The sequence below is a fragment of the Sorex araneus genome, chromosome X, assembly GCF_027595985.1.
Source record: "Sorex araneus isolate mSorAra2 chromosome X, mSorAra2.pri, whole genome shotgun sequence".
Classification (NCBI taxonomy): domain Eukaryota; kingdom Metazoa; phylum Chordata; class Mammalia; order Eulipotyphla; family Soricidae; genus Sorex; species Sorex araneus.
This window is the reverse complement of record NC_073313.1, coordinates 238,384,015-238,402,194: the sequence shown is the minus strand read 5'-3', so window position 1 is coordinate 238,402,194 and position 18,180 is coordinate 238,384,015. Positions and strand designations below refer to the sequence as shown.

Below are 18,180 nucleotides of genomic sequence, written 5' to 3'. Positions count from 1 at the left end.
TTAGTATCCGAAGTTTATTTCAGGACTTTTGAGCTCTGCAAAAATAAAATGTATCCAACTGATTTTAAACAGCTTTGAGAACAGTTTGAGAAATCTGGAATTCATAGGAGTTTCTGCTATGGTTTTTCCTATATTACATAAAATGGTCATTTCTCCCATTGCAGTAGAAGAAAAGAATGTGATTATTGTAGAAGCTGGAATTTTGGGTTTAACCATGATCCAACACAAACGGTTGTGGTTTTGGGGAACTTAACCTATTCTAAACTCGACATCCTGAGCCGGAATTAATTGCTCATTAGAAGCAGAAAGAGTTCTTTTTTAGGTATAATGTCAGTATAGCATAGGGTTCTTTTTGACATATTATGGAAAAAGAATGTGGTTCTGAACTTTCTTTTTTCCCCTGAACTTTCTTTTTCTGCTTTTTTGGAATTTAGGTTTGGAACTAAGCCAGAGATAGACTAACTTATTTGATTATACCTTAAAAAAATGATTTTATTTAAACGTTTACATAGAACTGATGAAACAAAACCCAATTTTGTGATTCACTCAATACAATTACGTTAAAAGAAGCAATTAAGAGTGATAAAGCAAGAATAGTACAGCAGAGGCAGAAACTTTAATTTTTAATTAAAAAAATTTTAGTGCTTATCAGTGGATACTCAGAGATCCCGTTTCTTTTAAACATTCACTAAAAAAGGTAACTAAACATCTGTCACAGCTGTGTTCCTTGCCTCTATTTCTGTTGGGAGCTGGCCAAGATGAAAAAATCAGTTATGCTAATGTCTGTGATGCAAGGTTCTTAAGGCCTTAGTTTTCTCATCTGTAAAATAGGATTAAAGATACCTACTTCATGGAACTTTTGTCTGAAATAATCTATGTTAGGTGTTCAATGGTACTCAGACATGTCAGCAGGGAGCAAATGATGCCATTTTTTGAGTCAATAATTGGCATATATTCCCTTTGAATTTCTAACCCCCCCCCAACGCTTATTGTAAATCCTTAACAAAACCATAGTATTTTTGTGCTTCAGGGTTAGATAGAGCTAAACTCAGAAGCTTCTAACTTTCTTATGGTCTTTGATTCTGGTATAAGCTCATCAAAGAGATTAGGTGTGCCCCTGGGTCAGGGATGAAAGCATGCTCTCTTCAAGGAAAAAAATAATGTGTGTGGGTCAGAGTGATGTGGGGAGGAGAAGGAAATAGATAGTGAACTTTTGACCAACGGATTTTATATGAAGTGTCTGATAACCAAGCCTGAAAGTCACCACCTAAACAAAAGCCTCCCCAGTGCTTTGTGAACTGTGTGAAGTCCTGGAACTCTGAATTGACACACCAATCACAGCTAAGATGCCATAGCTCATGGACCAGATGATTTCTCAATGCCTCAGGTGCTCCCCACCAAAAACTACTCACAGTTGATGAACGCGTACTGTGTACAGGCACAATTTAAGAATATAATCATTTCATTATCACTATCACTGTATCACTGTCATCCCGTTGCTCATCGATTTGCTCGTGCAGGAACCAGTAATGTCTCACAGTGGAGAGACATTACTGTTTTCAGCATATTTATTACCACTATACTTAGATTAATTAGTACTATTATCCCATTTTCATTTTTTGGATTATTATTATTATTTTGGGGTCACACTAACAGTTCTCAGGGCTTATTCCTGAATCTGCGCTCTAGGCTAGGGATCACTCTTGGCTATGCTTATAAGCTCATGTGTGGTACCAAGATTCAGACCAGGATTGGCTGCATGAAAGACAAGTACTGTAACTCCTGGAATATCTCTCTAGCCCCATTTAATCCCACTTTTAGAGACTGAGAGATTAAAGCAAAATAAAATAGACTCTAATTAACCAAACTGGTAAGTAGGCCTATTGCAAATGTGGGCAGTCTCGCATTAGAGTTCAGGCTCTCACGCATGGTGTAAAAATGCTTTTTGTACCTACTCTCATTGTCACTGTTTCCCTGTTGTTCATTGATTTACCGTCACCAGTAATGTCTCCACGGTGAGGCTTATTGTTACTGTTTTTGGCATATCAAATACACCACGAGTAGCTTGCCAGATGCTTTTGGCTACTCGGGATACTTGGATGCTCGGGATACTCTTGGTAGCTTGCTGGGCTCTCCAAGAGGGACAGAGGAATCGAAGCCAGGTCGGCCACATGCAAGACAAACATCCTACCCGCTGTGCTACCACACCAGCCCTTTGTACCTACTGCAATGTTTTAAATGCTCAGTGTTGTAGGCCTGGAAAGACTGGAGGGGAGAACAGGTGAAGCGGAAGGTAGCTTTCTTCAGGAAAGGTTTTAGGCAGAGATGACATAGGAGGCCTGGTCCCCACTTGTTACAATAACACAGAAAGCAGCCTCAGAGACAAAAGCATTTTTGGGGGAGAAGTAAGGGCCAGGTTGCAGGAAAAATCAGTACCATTCTCAAGTTTGAATAATTGTCAGCAAAAAACGGATCATACAGAGATCTGGGCAACATGGGGGGATGTGGCCCCAACAAAGAAGCGTTGGAAAGCCTTGAAGCAAGGCATTCTGACAGCAGGGGCCCAAGACCCTCTAAAAGGGGCAATTCCCAGAAGAAGATTTCATCAGATGTCCCCTGTAGGATTACATAGCCTCAGGTAGTTTAGGTTTATTGGGTTACTCCCATTACAGTGCTCTCATTCCTCTTTGTTTATTTGTAGCTTCTTTCTTAGTGTTCTGTTGACTTGTAAATATTGTTTTTCTCTTCTCCTTGAGTCCTTTGCATAGTTTATTTAGAGCCATGTCCTTTTTGTATGGACACAGGAAGACTTAGCAAATGCTATGCTTTTGTAACCTGAGAGTCATTTGACTACATGATATTTTCCTCCTGGGCATCTGTTCTCTAGACCTAAGCCTCAGCTGCCCTTACTTCCTAGCACCCCCAAAATCAGGGTCCCGATGAGGGATGAGACGGACCCAGGGCAAGAGGTGAGTTGTGTGCTACCCTGGCATCTAGATGGGCCTGGCCAAAGTGCCTAATGCTTAACTATAAGTTAAGAGCTTGATCATGGACAAATGTTGTCATAATCCAAACAGTGATAACTAGATTTGGACCCTGCTAGGGTTAGGAGTGATTAATCTGGCCTGAGTGCTGTGGTCTGAGCCTGTGGCAAGATGTTGCCAGGAGAGCTGCCTTACAAGCCTCAATGTATCTCTTGCTATGTCCATACAAAAATAACTAGTATTAAGATGTTAATAAGTGTTTGGACTAAGGAAAGGAAAAAACCTGACAGCCCTCAGGAAGGGCTTTCTTATGTTGATTTTGCTACCTGGTTGGGTGTAGCCTAGAAGACAAGGTGAGAGAGAAAAGTAGGGAGAGAGACAGAGAGACCGGGGATCCAGGGGGCTGCAGCAGATCCAGAGAAAGGACGGAGCTGGGAGTGCAGGAGATGAGAAAGATGGAAGATTGAATAAACGGTAACTAATCAGCAACCAGCTTGGTCCTGGTTCTTCCTTCGCCTGTCCTTGGCCAACGGCTGTCCCGATCCAGTCCACACACTGCGGTTCCAGAGCACTGAACGTGGGCAGTGAGACAGAGCCGCCTGGAGAGCCCTCGAGTATGCACGCCCCTCGGCGTGCCTTAGTTTTTTTACAGTCCCCCACCTAATTTAGTGCTCATTCAGGGTTAATCAAAAGTCTGCTTAAAGAAGAGAAGTATCACGGAGCATCATGGGAAACTTGATGGATCTCCAGTGTGTTCTCCAAAGCAGAGATGAACTGCAGTTTGAGGGAGAATGGAGAGGAGATGGCTGGGTTCTGGGTGCCCTGAGAAATGATAGAGGGCAGGGTTGATGCAGGGTCAAGAAACCTGGAAAGACGTCCTCTGGGATTAGGGAATAGAGAACATCTCAAAACTTGTGTCAAGAAAAAAAGGGAAGGAATTTCCCTCTCCTTTCTCTGGCCCAGGTGGCTCTGAGACTACTCTGTGACTGGCACAAGGTTTTGCATGTTCCTGGGTTTCTGATGTGTGCTCAGAAACCTGAACAACACTAATAATTTTTCTGTCTTTACAGAAAAACCGGGCTGGAGCGATAGCACAGTGGGTAGGGCATTGGTCTTATACGCGGCCGAACCGGGTTCAATTCCTCTGTCCCTCTCAGAGAGCCTGGTAAGCTACCGAGAGTATCCCATCTTCATGGCAGAGCTTGGCAAGCTCCCTGTGGCATATTTGATATGCCAACAACAGTAACAAGTCTCACCACGGAGATGATACTGGTGCCCGCTCAAAAAATTCGATGAACAAGGAGAGGACAGTGCTGCAGTGCTACAGAAAAGTCATTTCAGTTCCAAATTGGCAATTTCTAAATAGGTTCCTGAAGCCCATTTATTTCTGTGTTGGTGATTGCCTAGAAACATAGTGCCTCTTTTTGAAATGATTTAAACTATGTTTAAAGGCTAAAAATACACTCACATAATCTTCCCCCAGGAAGCTGATATAGCCACATGTTCTGTGGCTTTTCCATGAAGCTCGAAGTGGACTAAAACTTCCAACCCCTTAAATCTTTCATTAATTCTTTCATCTCCCCTCACATTTTTACAACTTCCTTAAACTTAGATGAGCAAGTGACATTGATGTTTCATTTATATCAAATTCAAGCAAACCTCAAACTTAAAAAAAAGAAATCTACCCAATTCATAGACAAAGTAGATTTTCTTCCTTTTTCTTTTCCTCTGTTGGAGAAGGTGGGAGGTGCCTCTTGAGTAGTGCTCCAGGGACAAGGAGCTCCTGTCAGGCTGTTTTCAGCTGGCAATAACAGAACCAGTCAGTGGCTCAGAGTAAGGGTTTGAGACGCTGCTCTGACTCTGAGGCAGTGCCAAGGATTGAACAGAGTCAACCACATCTTAGTTTAGCAAATCTCAGAACATCAGTAGCCTGTTAATGGAGGGGCAGATGGGGAGTGTTTATGGAACTCAATAGGGGTCATCAAGTAGGAAGGGTTGGCTTCTGATGTGTTCATAGGATGGCTTTAATTCCTTATTACATCATTATTATATCTTATTACATCTAAATACTTATTACATCATCTTTTGAAGCTTTTAGGAATAAAACTTGATCTTAATATGAGATATATTTGCATACAACAATGCATTAAGTTTTATGTGTGCAACATGATTTGATATATGTACACAGAATATATTCTTCTCACAAAACAATGAGGACAGGGATAGAGCAATTCTACTAAAAAAATAGAGTCATTTTTAATCATTTTAGAGACTACCTCTCCCTTGTGTAAATTTCTAGGTCTGAAGTGAGTCATACTGTCACCTGCCTATCTAAATGCACATCTAGTGGTCTGATTAATTTCTCCTGAATAACTCAGTGAAGGCAGCTGGGTTCTGGGGATAGCCCAAAGACACTGAACTAATCAAAATAAATATTTATACTTTCAGATAACCAACAATGACAGCAAGTTTAACATTAAAAATAAATTATTCCTAAGGACAAAGGGAAACATACATGGAGGAAAGTCTTTTCTTAATCTAAAAAGAGAAGTACGCTTGTATCCACTCTCAATAGTTCTAGACAATTCCTAATTGTGCCCAATATTCATATTTACCTTCTTCTATTAATGATATCATGATTATTCTCCAGGGACTACTTTTCACTTAAAAAATGTTCATGAAATTTGTATATACATGGTTCTACTCTTGATTCTGAGGGTGGTGGGAGGACGGCTATGACTTAGATCTGAGTAACATGCTAACTGCATCTTTCTAGCCATAGAGTTCAGAAGTGGACATGTAACCCAGGTGAATCTGTGAGCCATTAAGTACTTCATTGAACAATACTAGTTTTAGAATGTGTGTGCATGTGTGTGTGTGGGGGGGAGGGCGGGGGTTATGCTGAGGCTAAGTTCATCTCTTTTTAAGTAGTTCTCAGGTTTGGGGGTCAGAGTGATAGTACAGCAGGCTAGGTACTTGCCTTGATTGTGTCCAATCTGGGTTCGATTCCTAGCATCCCATATTTTCATATGTCCCCTAAGTACCACCAGGAGTAATTTCTGAATGCAGATCCAGTAGTAACCCCTGAGCATTGCCAGGTGTGACCCCAAAACAAAAACAAATGAACAGAAGAGTTATCAGGTTGCTGGTACTTATAACTGCCTTACTACTATGTGTGGGATGCTCCCCAAGAGATTGGTGCCCACAAAGAAAATAAGAAAGGTGAAAGCTGAAGACAGGCTGATTCCAAACAGTCTTCATGATGGAGGAGGAGTCAACTTTGCCTGAAGTCAGTAAGCCTTTCTCTGACAGTATATAGCTTATAACATTTCCCTTTTTCATTTATGCCAGTCTGAATTAGTTTTGTTTTTTGAAACTTAGGAGCAATTGATTAATCAAGTACTATTTATCAATGTCCTAGTTTTTAGCAGATGCCTTTGGAGCAGAGAAGAAAAACATAGACAAGTCTTAATTCCGGTATTGAACAACACGGTCTCATTTTTCTTACCCTTCATGTTTAGAAACTAACCTTCTGGTGCTTTTTGTACTTGTGTGGCCAATTCACATTCCATTTTAAATCCATTTCTTAAGATGGTTAGCATGAAATCTCAGCATCTCACTCTCACTTTCTTCTGACTGCAGAATTCACCAGATGTGTCTCTCATTGTGCAGACAACTGGCGAACACATTCCCACAGCTAGTTTCTAGAGCATATCTATTCTGTGGGCAACACTCCTTTTAGAGCTTTTTGCTTATTCACCCAACCATTACTAAATGAAACAATTCTCTTTGCCAGAAAGATACAGTCCCACCTCCTTTTGAGAGTAGAAACCAATGAGTGTCCTTCCATTCATGTGTCTACAAAATTTCTTAGAATCAAATGGTCTTCTAATTTAAGCAATGTTGGAAAACCCCATTTCCAAAATTGTTTATAGGATATTTATGCTGCTGTTAAATAAGCACATAATCTTTGCTAATGAAACAGAATGCAACAACAACCTGTTGCCAGAGGAGATTGACATCTCAACATATCTTACAGAAAATAAAATAGCAGCAGATCACAGGTATTAGGTTTTCTTTTGGCAAATATTAACGTTTCCCAGCTAGCATATCTTGTTTAATTGAATCTATAAAAACTTGCCAGGAAGTTTCTCTTGCAGTCATTGAAATTCTCTCAACTTGTTCTTTACAGCTTTTCAGAGCAGGGATGGGAAAACAGCTACAAAACAGACTGGCTGAAAAGATTTTTAAGGTCTCATGTCCATATTTACAAACCTTGCAATCTGTGTGTATTCATTTATTTTAACACAAATGAAGTGAATAAATCAGGAGCTCTTTTGGGAAAAAGGAAAACACACACACACACACACACACACACACACACACACACACACACACCCCAAAATTTGAGAGAAAAAGAACAAAGCATATTCATGGAGGCAACTACCAAATGAACTCTCTAGTTTCCCCAGCACCCAGAAGTGCACTGCAGACTCCAAAAGAATTCACTGCACTCTCTGAGCTAATTTAGAAAGTGAATACTTCTATACAATGCAGCTTTTTCTGTGCTCCATTTTGTCTTTTCTTGACACCCCAGAGGCCCATACATATGAGTCCTGCACTTTATCTCAGAGCTATCTATCCTCCAGCTCAGCACTTCTCTCCTATAATATTGTTTCCTTTGACTTTCACCGAGATGCTTGGACTCTTGGACTCTGAATTCCTCTGAGGTAGAGATCATCTGTACTAACTTAAAACACTTTATTGAAGCAACATTCACTTTTGACATTCAATCGGTTTGGGGACATAATATAATATTCTTATTACTGGCATCTAGTTGACACTAAGCATGAGCGAAGATTTGTTAACATGGAAGAGGAAGCATAGAGAAAAGAAGAAGAATAAAAGAGAGAGCAAAGAGAAAGTGAGAATCTAAGAGAAAGGGAGAGAAAATCTATCACTACAAGACAGGGTGTTAAATACTGATAAAATACCTGCTTGGTGGCCTGGGGTGTTCCAGAAACTTGGAGCTAGGTCAAAGCAAGAATATTTCACTGAATGACAAAAATATTTTAAAAAGCATTTATAGGGCTCAATAACCATCCAAATAATTTGTTTTGGCTTTAAGAATTTTTGTGAAAACATTTAGATCCTTTCTGGCCTAGTTTAGATGCAGGTTTTTAGATAACTTAACTTCCTAATTTTCATCTCGATAATTCCAAAGTTCTTCAGTGGCATGCATCTCCAGGGAATCTCAGGCCTCTCAAGCTGAAGTGCTGAGTTTGTGGAGTGGCAGGGGGTGGGGGTGTCTGAGCCCTGAAAGTATGTTTCAATGGTGCTATCCTGTGTCATGATTTGGGTAGAAGTTGAACGACTCTAGTGTTTACTGAAGCCATTGGAATCAATGCCCTACTTTTAGAAACGTGGGTCAGAAATCTTGATGACCCGCTGGAGAAGCACCTGGAGGCCTCCTCTGGGGCCCTCCTCCCTCCACTTCATAGGCTGTCAGTCAGATTTTAACCAGCACCTCAGCGATATGGAGGAGCAATCTGACCTAGGGACCACAGTCTCATAAAAGATGCCTTGTTGGGCCTGGCGGACTGACAGCAATGAAAGGTTAACTTTCTAAGCCTGCTTTCCTAGCTTTCTCTAAAAGTAGCAAGACAACAGGGCAATTTCTCTGGACAAAAGATACCAGTGTTTTTCCTGGGTTTGGAGACCAGGGGCAAAAACACTGAGATTCTAATCCCTTATTTGAGTATCTCAGGCAATCACAGAGAGCACTCATCTTTTATGACCGAGCCTTTCCCAAGCGTCCCTTTGGGAAGCCTTATCCCCCAACTGTCTGGGAAATGTAAAAGCAATCACTTTTGGCAAAGTCCAAGACAACCAAGCATGGGAAACACAAATTAAAATAGAGACACTTCTCCCTTAATGAGGTTGTTTGTGGAGTTATACATTTGTTGGCATAAAAATGGAATCATTAAGATAAGAAGAACCCAAGTATATTGTTATCTAGCTCAGGTTTAAGGAAAGTTAGAGGAAACTCCATGTCATGAAGGTTAAGCATTTTCTTTTTTAAAAAAAAAAAGAATTTCTTTTTCAGTGATTGAGATTCTGTGATTTATAATACTGTTAATAATGTTTTCTAATGCACACAATTCCAACACAATCTGAAGGCTAAGCGTTTTCATCTTATTCGTCTGATATAAGAAGACTGTATGAAAATAAGGTCCAAAGAGCTAGTTTTGCTTAATCTAAAATTACTGGTGCTCATAGCATTTCACGGTGGTTTTGAGATGGAGCACTTTATAGCGCGTGGGACATGCTGTTCTGGTTTGGTGATGGTGGAAGCAACTTTCTTTGAGTTTATTGCTTGTTTGATTGTGAGAGCAAAGTCTTATGTCTTGAGGCCCTCACCAAATCCAGGAAATAGATCCTGAAATTGGAAGTAAAGGGAATTTTAATCTAAACTGTTATTCTGTACAAATCTTTCCCTTCTGTGACTGAGAGTTTAAGTGACCAATGGTCCCATGATTGTAAATGCCATTCTGATTAATCCTTGTTCGTAATGTGAACAATAAAGAGTTGAGCCTATGCCTCTGGAAAGGGCCAAAGCCATTTAGTTGAAGATGACCAGTCCTTGTTGTGGATTTTTTTTTTTCTTTTTGAGTCATACCCGGTGATGCACAGGGGTTACTCCTGGCTCTGCACTCAGGAATTACTCCTCGAGGTGCTTAGGGGGCCATATGGGATGCTGGGAATCTAACCCAGCTTGGTTGTGTGCAAGGCAAATGCCCTACCCACTGTGATATCACTCCAGCCCCTGTTGTGAATTTCTTATTTGGGCATTTGATTCCAGCACACAAGAATGAATGTGCAAGGCCAAGGAGTTGCAACTGCTCTTTGCCAAAGTGGAGGCCACTGAAAAAGACTTTGGGACATCAGTGTCAAAGTGCTGGGTGTCACACAGTAGAGGCCAAGGCACCCAAGTGAAAACTGGAAGGGATCAGCCAGTTGCTGGGCTCTACACTCCATACCTCCAACTTCCTACATGTAAATATGAGCTTGCAAATCAGCAAAACAATCTTGCATTTAACTGATTGGTTCTTCCAAAGAGCTGGCATTTGATTCTTTATTTGTTCATTTAGTTGTTGCTATACTTGGGAAGCACACCTTTAAGGGGTCTACATGGTGCCAGGGTTAGAATGCAGGGCCTCACACATATTAATTACATAGAATCTCCCACTTGAGCCATGCTGACCCTTTTTATTTGATTTAAGAAACATTGCAATATGACATTAGATATGTTTTCAGTATGCATCTTTGAGAAGCAACACATTTAAAATTAAATTTAAAATACCTAAAAATAAAAGATTAAATAAAACATAGAGATATAGCTAGTGTCTTTACTGACCACCAGATGTTCCTTCTGTGTTTCTCAAAACATCACTATAAACTGCATCAGAAGGAAGGAATTATCCAAGAGAGTAAGAACTTATGCACAACATAGACAGTATGACCATGTACACCCCTACCTCCCAGTAACACCAGTGACAAGAGCTAAAGTTCAGTGAACACCAACTCCGTGCTCAGACAAATAAATAATTTTTTTTATTTATTTAATTATTATTATTATTATTATTTTGCTTTTTGGGTCACACCTGGCGATGCACAGGGGTTACTCCTGGCTCTGCACTCAGGAATTACCCCTGGCGGTGCTCAGGGGACCATATGGGATGCTGGGAATCGAACCCGGGTCGGCCGCGTGCAAGGCAAATGCCCTACCCGCTGTGCTATTGCTCCAGCCCCTCAGACACTATTTTTAGTAAGGGATGTGTATTTTTTAAATTGTCTATTGTTTTATTTTTGCAGGGGTGGCCCTCTCCAGTGGTGCCAGAGACCATCAGAGTTTTGCCTGGCAGTAGTTGGGAGGTCACATGCTGCTAGGGATTGAATCTGGATCTCAGAGTATATCAGATGCTCCAGCTTTCTGAGTGGTCACCCAGGCCTTTGCGATGTGTGTTTTTAATCTATCTATCTGTGAGTGCCATACATTCAGGGGTGTTTTTGTGGATGCTGAAGAGTTAAATGCATTTTGTAGATTTACTTTCTTGGAAAAAGACAAGAGAATGAATTATCTTGTCCAGAAAAACTCTAGATAATATCTCTTTAGAGACCATTATATATATATAGAGAGAGAAAAATTAAGTATATATATATGTATATATATATATATATATACACTTAATTCAAATATTGAGAGGGATTTGGCAAAAGACATCATCTATTACAAAAACTTTCCTTATCTCATAATGATCTTAATATACTTTAGATGATCTTAGTGGTAAAATAAGCAGAGTGCAAACTATTCAGACGCAACATAGAGATAACGGATATATTTGAAGATGCCCTTCTGGAGTTTTTTCTAACAACAATTTTCCAAAAGAGAGATGGTTTGGGTCAGGTTAATAGCTCAGGTCAGATGTTCATGCTTGCATGTGTAAGACCGTAAGTCTGATGGCAGGTGTGAGTCTTCTGGGCCCAAGAGGTGCCATATTGCTGACCAAGTTGGCCCAGTATCTCTGGGAATGGATCCTAGGCTCCCTGATTACACTTTGGAGGTCCCAATAAAATAAAAAAGAAGTTAGTTTGTGTTGTGTGATGTCAATGCTTGCCTAGATGTCTAAGTCCCAGAGATGCAGGGCAATACTAAGATGATGACAACAATTTTCTTCTCTTTGTTTTTTTTTTTTTTCTTTTTTGGGTCACACCTGGCTATGCACAGGGGTTACTCCTGGCTCTGCACTCAGGAATTACTCCTGGCGGTGCTCAGGGGACCATATGGGATGCTGGGAATCGAACTCGGGTCGGCTGCGTGCAAGGCAAACGCCCTACCCGCTGTGCTATCGCTCCAGCCCCCAATTTTCTTCTCTTTGTAAGAGCAGTTAATATCTGCTTCAGCCCACCAAGCTGGTATACAAACCCCAAAGGGTCTAAATGTGAGAACAGTTAAAATAAACTACTATTCATTGTGTAGTTTGATTTATATAAACAATTTCTGTGAGAAAGGTGGCTGTGGTTTGGATAATGTTCCTATCTCAAAACCCAAGTCACCCAAATTTATCTTGATATGAATACGACATTCTTGGCTGTATTCCTCTGTTCCACACTCTCTCAGAAAGGAGGAATTCAATGTGTGCAATCATGAATGGGCTTACCCAATGAAGGTCATAATCAGACGGCTTTGCTCTTCCTTCATCATCTTCATATAAAGTAAAACCTTCCCTCCGAGCCTGATAATACTCTTTCCGCAGCTTCTGGATTCGGTCCGCACTTCCACCAGTGACTCGGCCACTACAGAACATAAACAGGCATGTTCATCCAGTGTGCATCATCCTGGAAAAACACTTTCTGACCTTTCTGAAAAAGGGACTGATGTCCAAATTGGGATCATTCAGTTGTGTAATTCAGACATTCTGCAATGCTGAGAAATCAGTGATGTAATGGAACAAATTGCAGCTTTTCAGCCTTTAGTATTCCTTCAGCTCAAACGGCCCTGATACTGATAGGCTTAATAAATGACTTTTTTAATGAGAAGGTAAGTCAGGTCTGAACACTTTAAAACAGTTAATAGAGCATCTGCTCTTATCCCCATGCATAATCATACCTACAGTTTAACATTTTTTAAAGTGTGGGTACTTGTATTTTCAAAAAGTATTGATAATGCTTTGAGAACAGTTGTTGGGCCTGATGATTGGGTGTGATGCCGCCTAGGCATTTGTCAGCATTTATTTCAGTGGCACTCAAAACATTTTTGGGGGTATGGGGTAAGTCCCATATAGCCATATATGTGTGCAACAAGGGCATAGGGGAGAAAGACAATGGTGAAAGTCATGCCAAGATGTAAAAAGAAGACCGCCGAGATGTGATCCCGGGGGCCGCACGTATGTGCGGCCTCTCCGCAGCTGTACAAGCGTGAATCCAGACCCAGCAAAACCTCTTTTGGTGTGAGCAACTCCTCGCAGAATGTCTCCAGCCTGAGAACTAAGACTCGGCCCTGTGCCCGCCCGGGAGGGGAAAGGTATTTCTCTCTCTCGCCTCTTTCTCTCCGGGGATGAAGGGCGCGGTGGCCGCCATATTAAGACGACCACAGATTGGGTGTTCAAGCCTGCAATTATCTAATATCTGGAAGAAATCTCCCCGGACTTCTTGTTAAAGTACAGAAATTCAAAACCGCGCGGCCGCTACTGCGGCCGCGCGACCTTATTTGTTTTCACAGTAGGTCTGAATCTAGTGGGGTACTCCTAACAACAATAGTGAGGTTTGTGTTGAAATATTGAATGTAACCAAAGTAAACAGAATGTAAAATGAAACTTATCAGTTACAAGGTAGGGGGTGGGGGGGCAGGATGGGAGGTGTACTGTGTGGGTTTTTTTTTGTTTTTTTTTTTGGTGGTGGTATATGGGCACTGGTGAAGGGATGGTTGTTTCAGCATTGTATTACTGAGACCTAAGCCCGAAAGCATTGTAATCTTCCACACGGTGATTTAATAAAATAAAATAAAATTAAAAAAAAAAGATGTAAAAAGAAATTCAAAGTTTATGATAGAGAACATAAATGGCTATGTGTTAAAGGTTCTCTGTTCACCAGTTTCCCCCTCCTCTCAGCTTTTCCAGTGACACATCCACCAGACCCTGAACTGATCAGTCAGTGGTTCCCTTGGAGCTTGAATTTGTTATGATCATTTTAACAGAACCAATATACTGTGATACAATGAAAAATGAGGAAACGTGAGAATAGCAGGCAGATTTCTACAGCTCAACATCAGTGACCCATTTGAAGTGTAACAAGTACCCACTCATGTTATACCTTGTGTTAAGATATGAGCAAGTAAAATAAACAGTCATTTATGGAAAAGAACACTCAGTCTGGGAGGTAGGGGCTGATAAGTGTGCAGAAAGCGACAATTGATTGTGACAGAGGCTATAAAAGAGGTTGCCCATGGGTTGTAGGAACACAAAGTGCTTAGACTTTGATAGAGTAAGCACAGGATTATGGAAATTCACAAAAGGCTCCAAAGAGGAGAAGACACTAAGCCTTGTAGGATGCACGGGAGAGGTCAACAGCTGAACAAGGGAGATGAAGACATTTCAAGTAGATGAAGGGAAGACGTGAGATGCACTTTGCTTTGGGGAAATTCAACCAAGTAAGCTTAGGGAAAAACAAGCTTTTCGATGAAGTTTGGTCCTATATTTCACAAATAGTAGGTAACAGTGCTCCTTTCGACCCTTCCTTTGAAAGTAAATTAGAATAAAAGCGACTCCTGGCTATTTTGAGTTAACTCAATGACAAAATAGAAATGCATGTACAGCCTGCTGTTTTATCAGTGCACAACAATTTATTAACCCAAAAAACAGTCACATTTAATGTATCTGTACAAAAAATTGTTTTAGTATATAGGGTATGTGGCAGAGACCAGAAAAAAAGGGATTGATGGGACTGAAACAAGAACCATATTGTGAAGAAGTTTTACATGCCTTAGTATTCAGACAGTAGCAGAGTTTCAAGTTTAAATAAGATATCTGATAGCAGTAGAAAAAAATTATCACTGTTTTATTGAAATTCAAAAAATTATATCAGTAAACTATTAGTAACTGTTTTTTGGCAATTGAATATGCCACAGATAGCTTGCCAGGCTCTGCCGTGCGGCAGGATATCGGTAGCTTGCTGGGCTCTCTGAGGGGGACAGAGGAATCAAACCTGGGTCAGCTAAGAAAAACAAAACCTTAATAACTACTATTAAGGGCCAGAGAGATAGTATCGTCGGCAAGGCGCTTGCCATGCACACGGCTAACCCATGTTCAATTCCTGGCATTCCGTATGACCCCCCTCCAGCTCGCCAGGAGAGATCTTTGAGCACAGACCTAGTAAAACATTGCTTTTGTGTGGATGGTTGTAAGGAGTCTGCTAGTTTTGCTCCTTTACATTTCACTCATTTATTTATTGAAGATAGATCATAAATAAAACAAATACCGATACCTTTAGAATGGGTCTTAATGTACCTCACGGTGATTCACTAATAAAAATTAAAAAAAAAGAAAGGACCCTAATATTTTAGGACAAACATTAAGCAAATATATAATTGCATAATACATTAAAGAATAAAAAGAGGAATAAAAAGGATAAAGCGCACTGGAGAGCAAAGGGTGTCTTCACTTCAAGGAGAATGAAGACCGGACAGGAATGTATTATACAAGCTAACTAATCTTGATTAACAAAAACATGAACACAGAATGGTTAACTTGCAACACCAGCTTAGTAAATCCTCATGTCCCAATGGTGAGATACAACAATTTTCACAAATTTTCTTTTACAGGAATATCTTTGATTATTCCATTAGCTACTGAGTGGTAACAAGCAAAATAATATGAATTATTATGCACTTGCTACAGGGGCAGTCTTGAGGGGTTGCTGAGAAAATGGAGACAATGGTGGACAGAAGTGACAGCGGTGGTGGGATTGGGGCTGGATAATGAATGCCTGGAATAAAGCATCATGAACAACTTTGTAAACTATGGTGTTAAAACAAAGTGGCGAATAAATAAAGTAGAGCAGTGAGGGCAGGAGCTATAATACAGTTTGCAACAAGTAACAGTAACAAGTCTCACAATGGAGATGTTACTGGTGCCCAATGGAGCAGATCAATGAACAACAGGATGACAGTGTTACAGATTTTGGGGCTACAGCCAGCAGAACTCAGGACCTATTCCTGGCTCTCTGCTCAGGAATGACCCCTTGGTGCCCATATACAGTGCCCTGTATAGAACTGGGGCCAAACACATGCAAGGCAAATAAATGCCTTACCTCCTGTACTGTCTCTCTGAAGATTATTCTTCATATGAATTTGGGCTTTAGTGATAGCACAGTGGGTAGGGCATTTGCCTTGCATGCGGCCAACCTGAGTTCGATTTCTCTGTCCCTCTTGGAGAGCTCGGCAAGCTACCAAAAGTATCCCACCCGCATGGCAGAGCCTGGCAAGCTACCATGGCATATTTGACATGCCAAAAACAGTAACAAGTCTCACAGTGGAGATGTTACTGGTGCCCACTCGAACAAATCGAACAAATTGAACAAGGGGATGACAGTGCTACAGTGCTAAACTATTAGTGAACTATGAAAAAGAAAACTCTGAGTGGGTATCTTTCGAAGGAAAGATATTTTTTCCCGAACTTTATTGTAAATTCATTAAAATCAGAAGCCTATATTGATGGCTCATAAGCTCTTATTATGGGTTCTGGGAATCTTATGTACTTCACAAACTCAGGAACTGATTAAGAAAAGACATTTTTATGGATTGAGGACCTTTATTTTTCATAAATACTTATTTTAAAACTCTCAAAAGAGTACTATTTTAATGTTTTCTTTAAAATTTTTTTCCTTGGAACTTGGAAAACTTGATAAGAGAAACATGGAAGGCCTAAAGAGTTTTCTTGATCAATAGCAAGGCTGCAAAGGCAGGGACTCTTCTATTTTGAACAGTCTCTCTCTCTCTCTCTCTCTCTCTCTCTCTCTCTCTCTCTCTTTCTCTCTCTCTTTCTCTCTCATCCAAGGTACTGACTTCTATGGTTTTTGTATCCAATGCAGGCGTTTCTGCCAATTACAAGAATGCCTAAGCTACGCTCAACTCACCAGATGAGTTCAATCAACATGGCGCAAACATCGCATACATAATCTATTAGTTTACCCAAAGAAACCCAAGCACCGAATATAAGCAGAATGAAGTCATCAGTAATAAAGGAGAAAAAAACTGATAAGGCACTGTTTTAAAAATCTACACAATTTTCCTATATTTGTGGTAGGAAAAAAATCACACTCAGACTGTAAACTATTCTTCCATCTGCCTATAAAGGCACAATTTAAAAAATATGGGTTTGATCAGATTTCAATTCTCAAATAAAGGGATTGGGGCAGGAATATAAAATCAGTTGTTTAGGATTCAGAAAATTTCCTATTGCTGACAGGAGCATAACTATTTATTCAGAATATAAATCTGGTCTTAGAGGAAAAAAACAGGAAAGAAGTCCAAAAAGTCATGGACCACCTTTGCGCAAACATGTCGTATGTCTTCCATTGTGTGGGTATTTTACATAAGTCAAGGGACCCTGTGACAGACTAGTATGATCACTCAGGATTACACCTGAACATCATCTCTTCTTTTTCTCCCCCAACATTTATTCTTCCTTTAGTAACTATACCAGTTCTCTGAAAAGTAGTGTTTTCTACAATACAATAAGGAGCAGCAAATTTTGGTTGTATTTTTCTCTTCTTCTCTATGGATGATATACATGAGTTTACCATCAAATCAATAAAAATGACATACACAGCAACTGTGACCAAAGTAGTTAATTGATTCCATTTTGTGTTGAAGATGTAGAAATTTGAATAGGAACATAAAAACTCTTTTGTCAAAATAGCAGCAGTAGTCATAATAGTTATAATTTATGGAACACTTATACAGAAAATATATTCATATACACTTTTAGTTGCTCCATTTTCTGCCAAGAGCAGACATCACTAATCAATAATAGCATTCTTTCCCAGTGATGCTCTTAGAGTCTTTCTTAACCCAAAACCCCAGAAAGTCACGACCAGTCTATCGGAGCTGACACTTGAGATGATTTCATCTACAATTCTGCTGTAAGTATTTCAAAAGAATATTCAAAGATAAGTTTTATTGCTTTATAGAGATGAAGAATCCTAAGGCTCTTGTGAATAACAGATGATGAACAAGGTCTGTCTGAATTCAAACTACCCATTTTCACTTAGCATCATCCAATCTTTTTCTTCATCTTATTTATATCTCAGATACTGGGTTTTTTAGAAACATTTTGGAACAAAATGACAATTAGGGCTAGCCTTAAAAATTTACTTTGTGAGGGGGCTGGAGCAATAGCACAGCGGGTAGGGCATTTGCCTTGCACGCGGCCAACCCGGGTTCGATTCCCTGAGCACCGCCAGGAGTAATTTCTGAGTGCAGAACCAGGAGTAACCCCTGTGCATCACCAGGTGTGACCCAAAAAGAAAAAAAAAAGTTTACTTTATGAAAACTCCTATTTTACTTTATTGATTGCCATTTCAGTATTTACATGTTATCTGTTCCGTTTTCCTGACTTTATGGAATTTGGCAGTATAG

The 18,180-nt window shown here is 40.1% G+C and overlaps 1 protein-coding gene across 3 annotated transcripts in view; it reads right to left on the bottom strand.

Moving 5' to 3' along the window:
• The window catches only part of PARD3B (par-3 family cell polarity regulator beta), a 1,223,953-nt gene that overhangs the window by 127,869 nt on the left and 1,077,904 nt on the right, over positions 1-18,180 (bottom strand). For all 3 annotated transcript variants that reach the window (XM_012933501.2, XM_055122817.1, XM_055122818.1), the window contains one exon: positions 12,206-12,341. In XM_012933501.2, the coding sequence (XP_012788955.2) occupies positions 12,206-12,341 (136 nt within the window). The remainder of the gene's footprint in view (positions 1-12,205; positions 12,342-18,180) is intronic.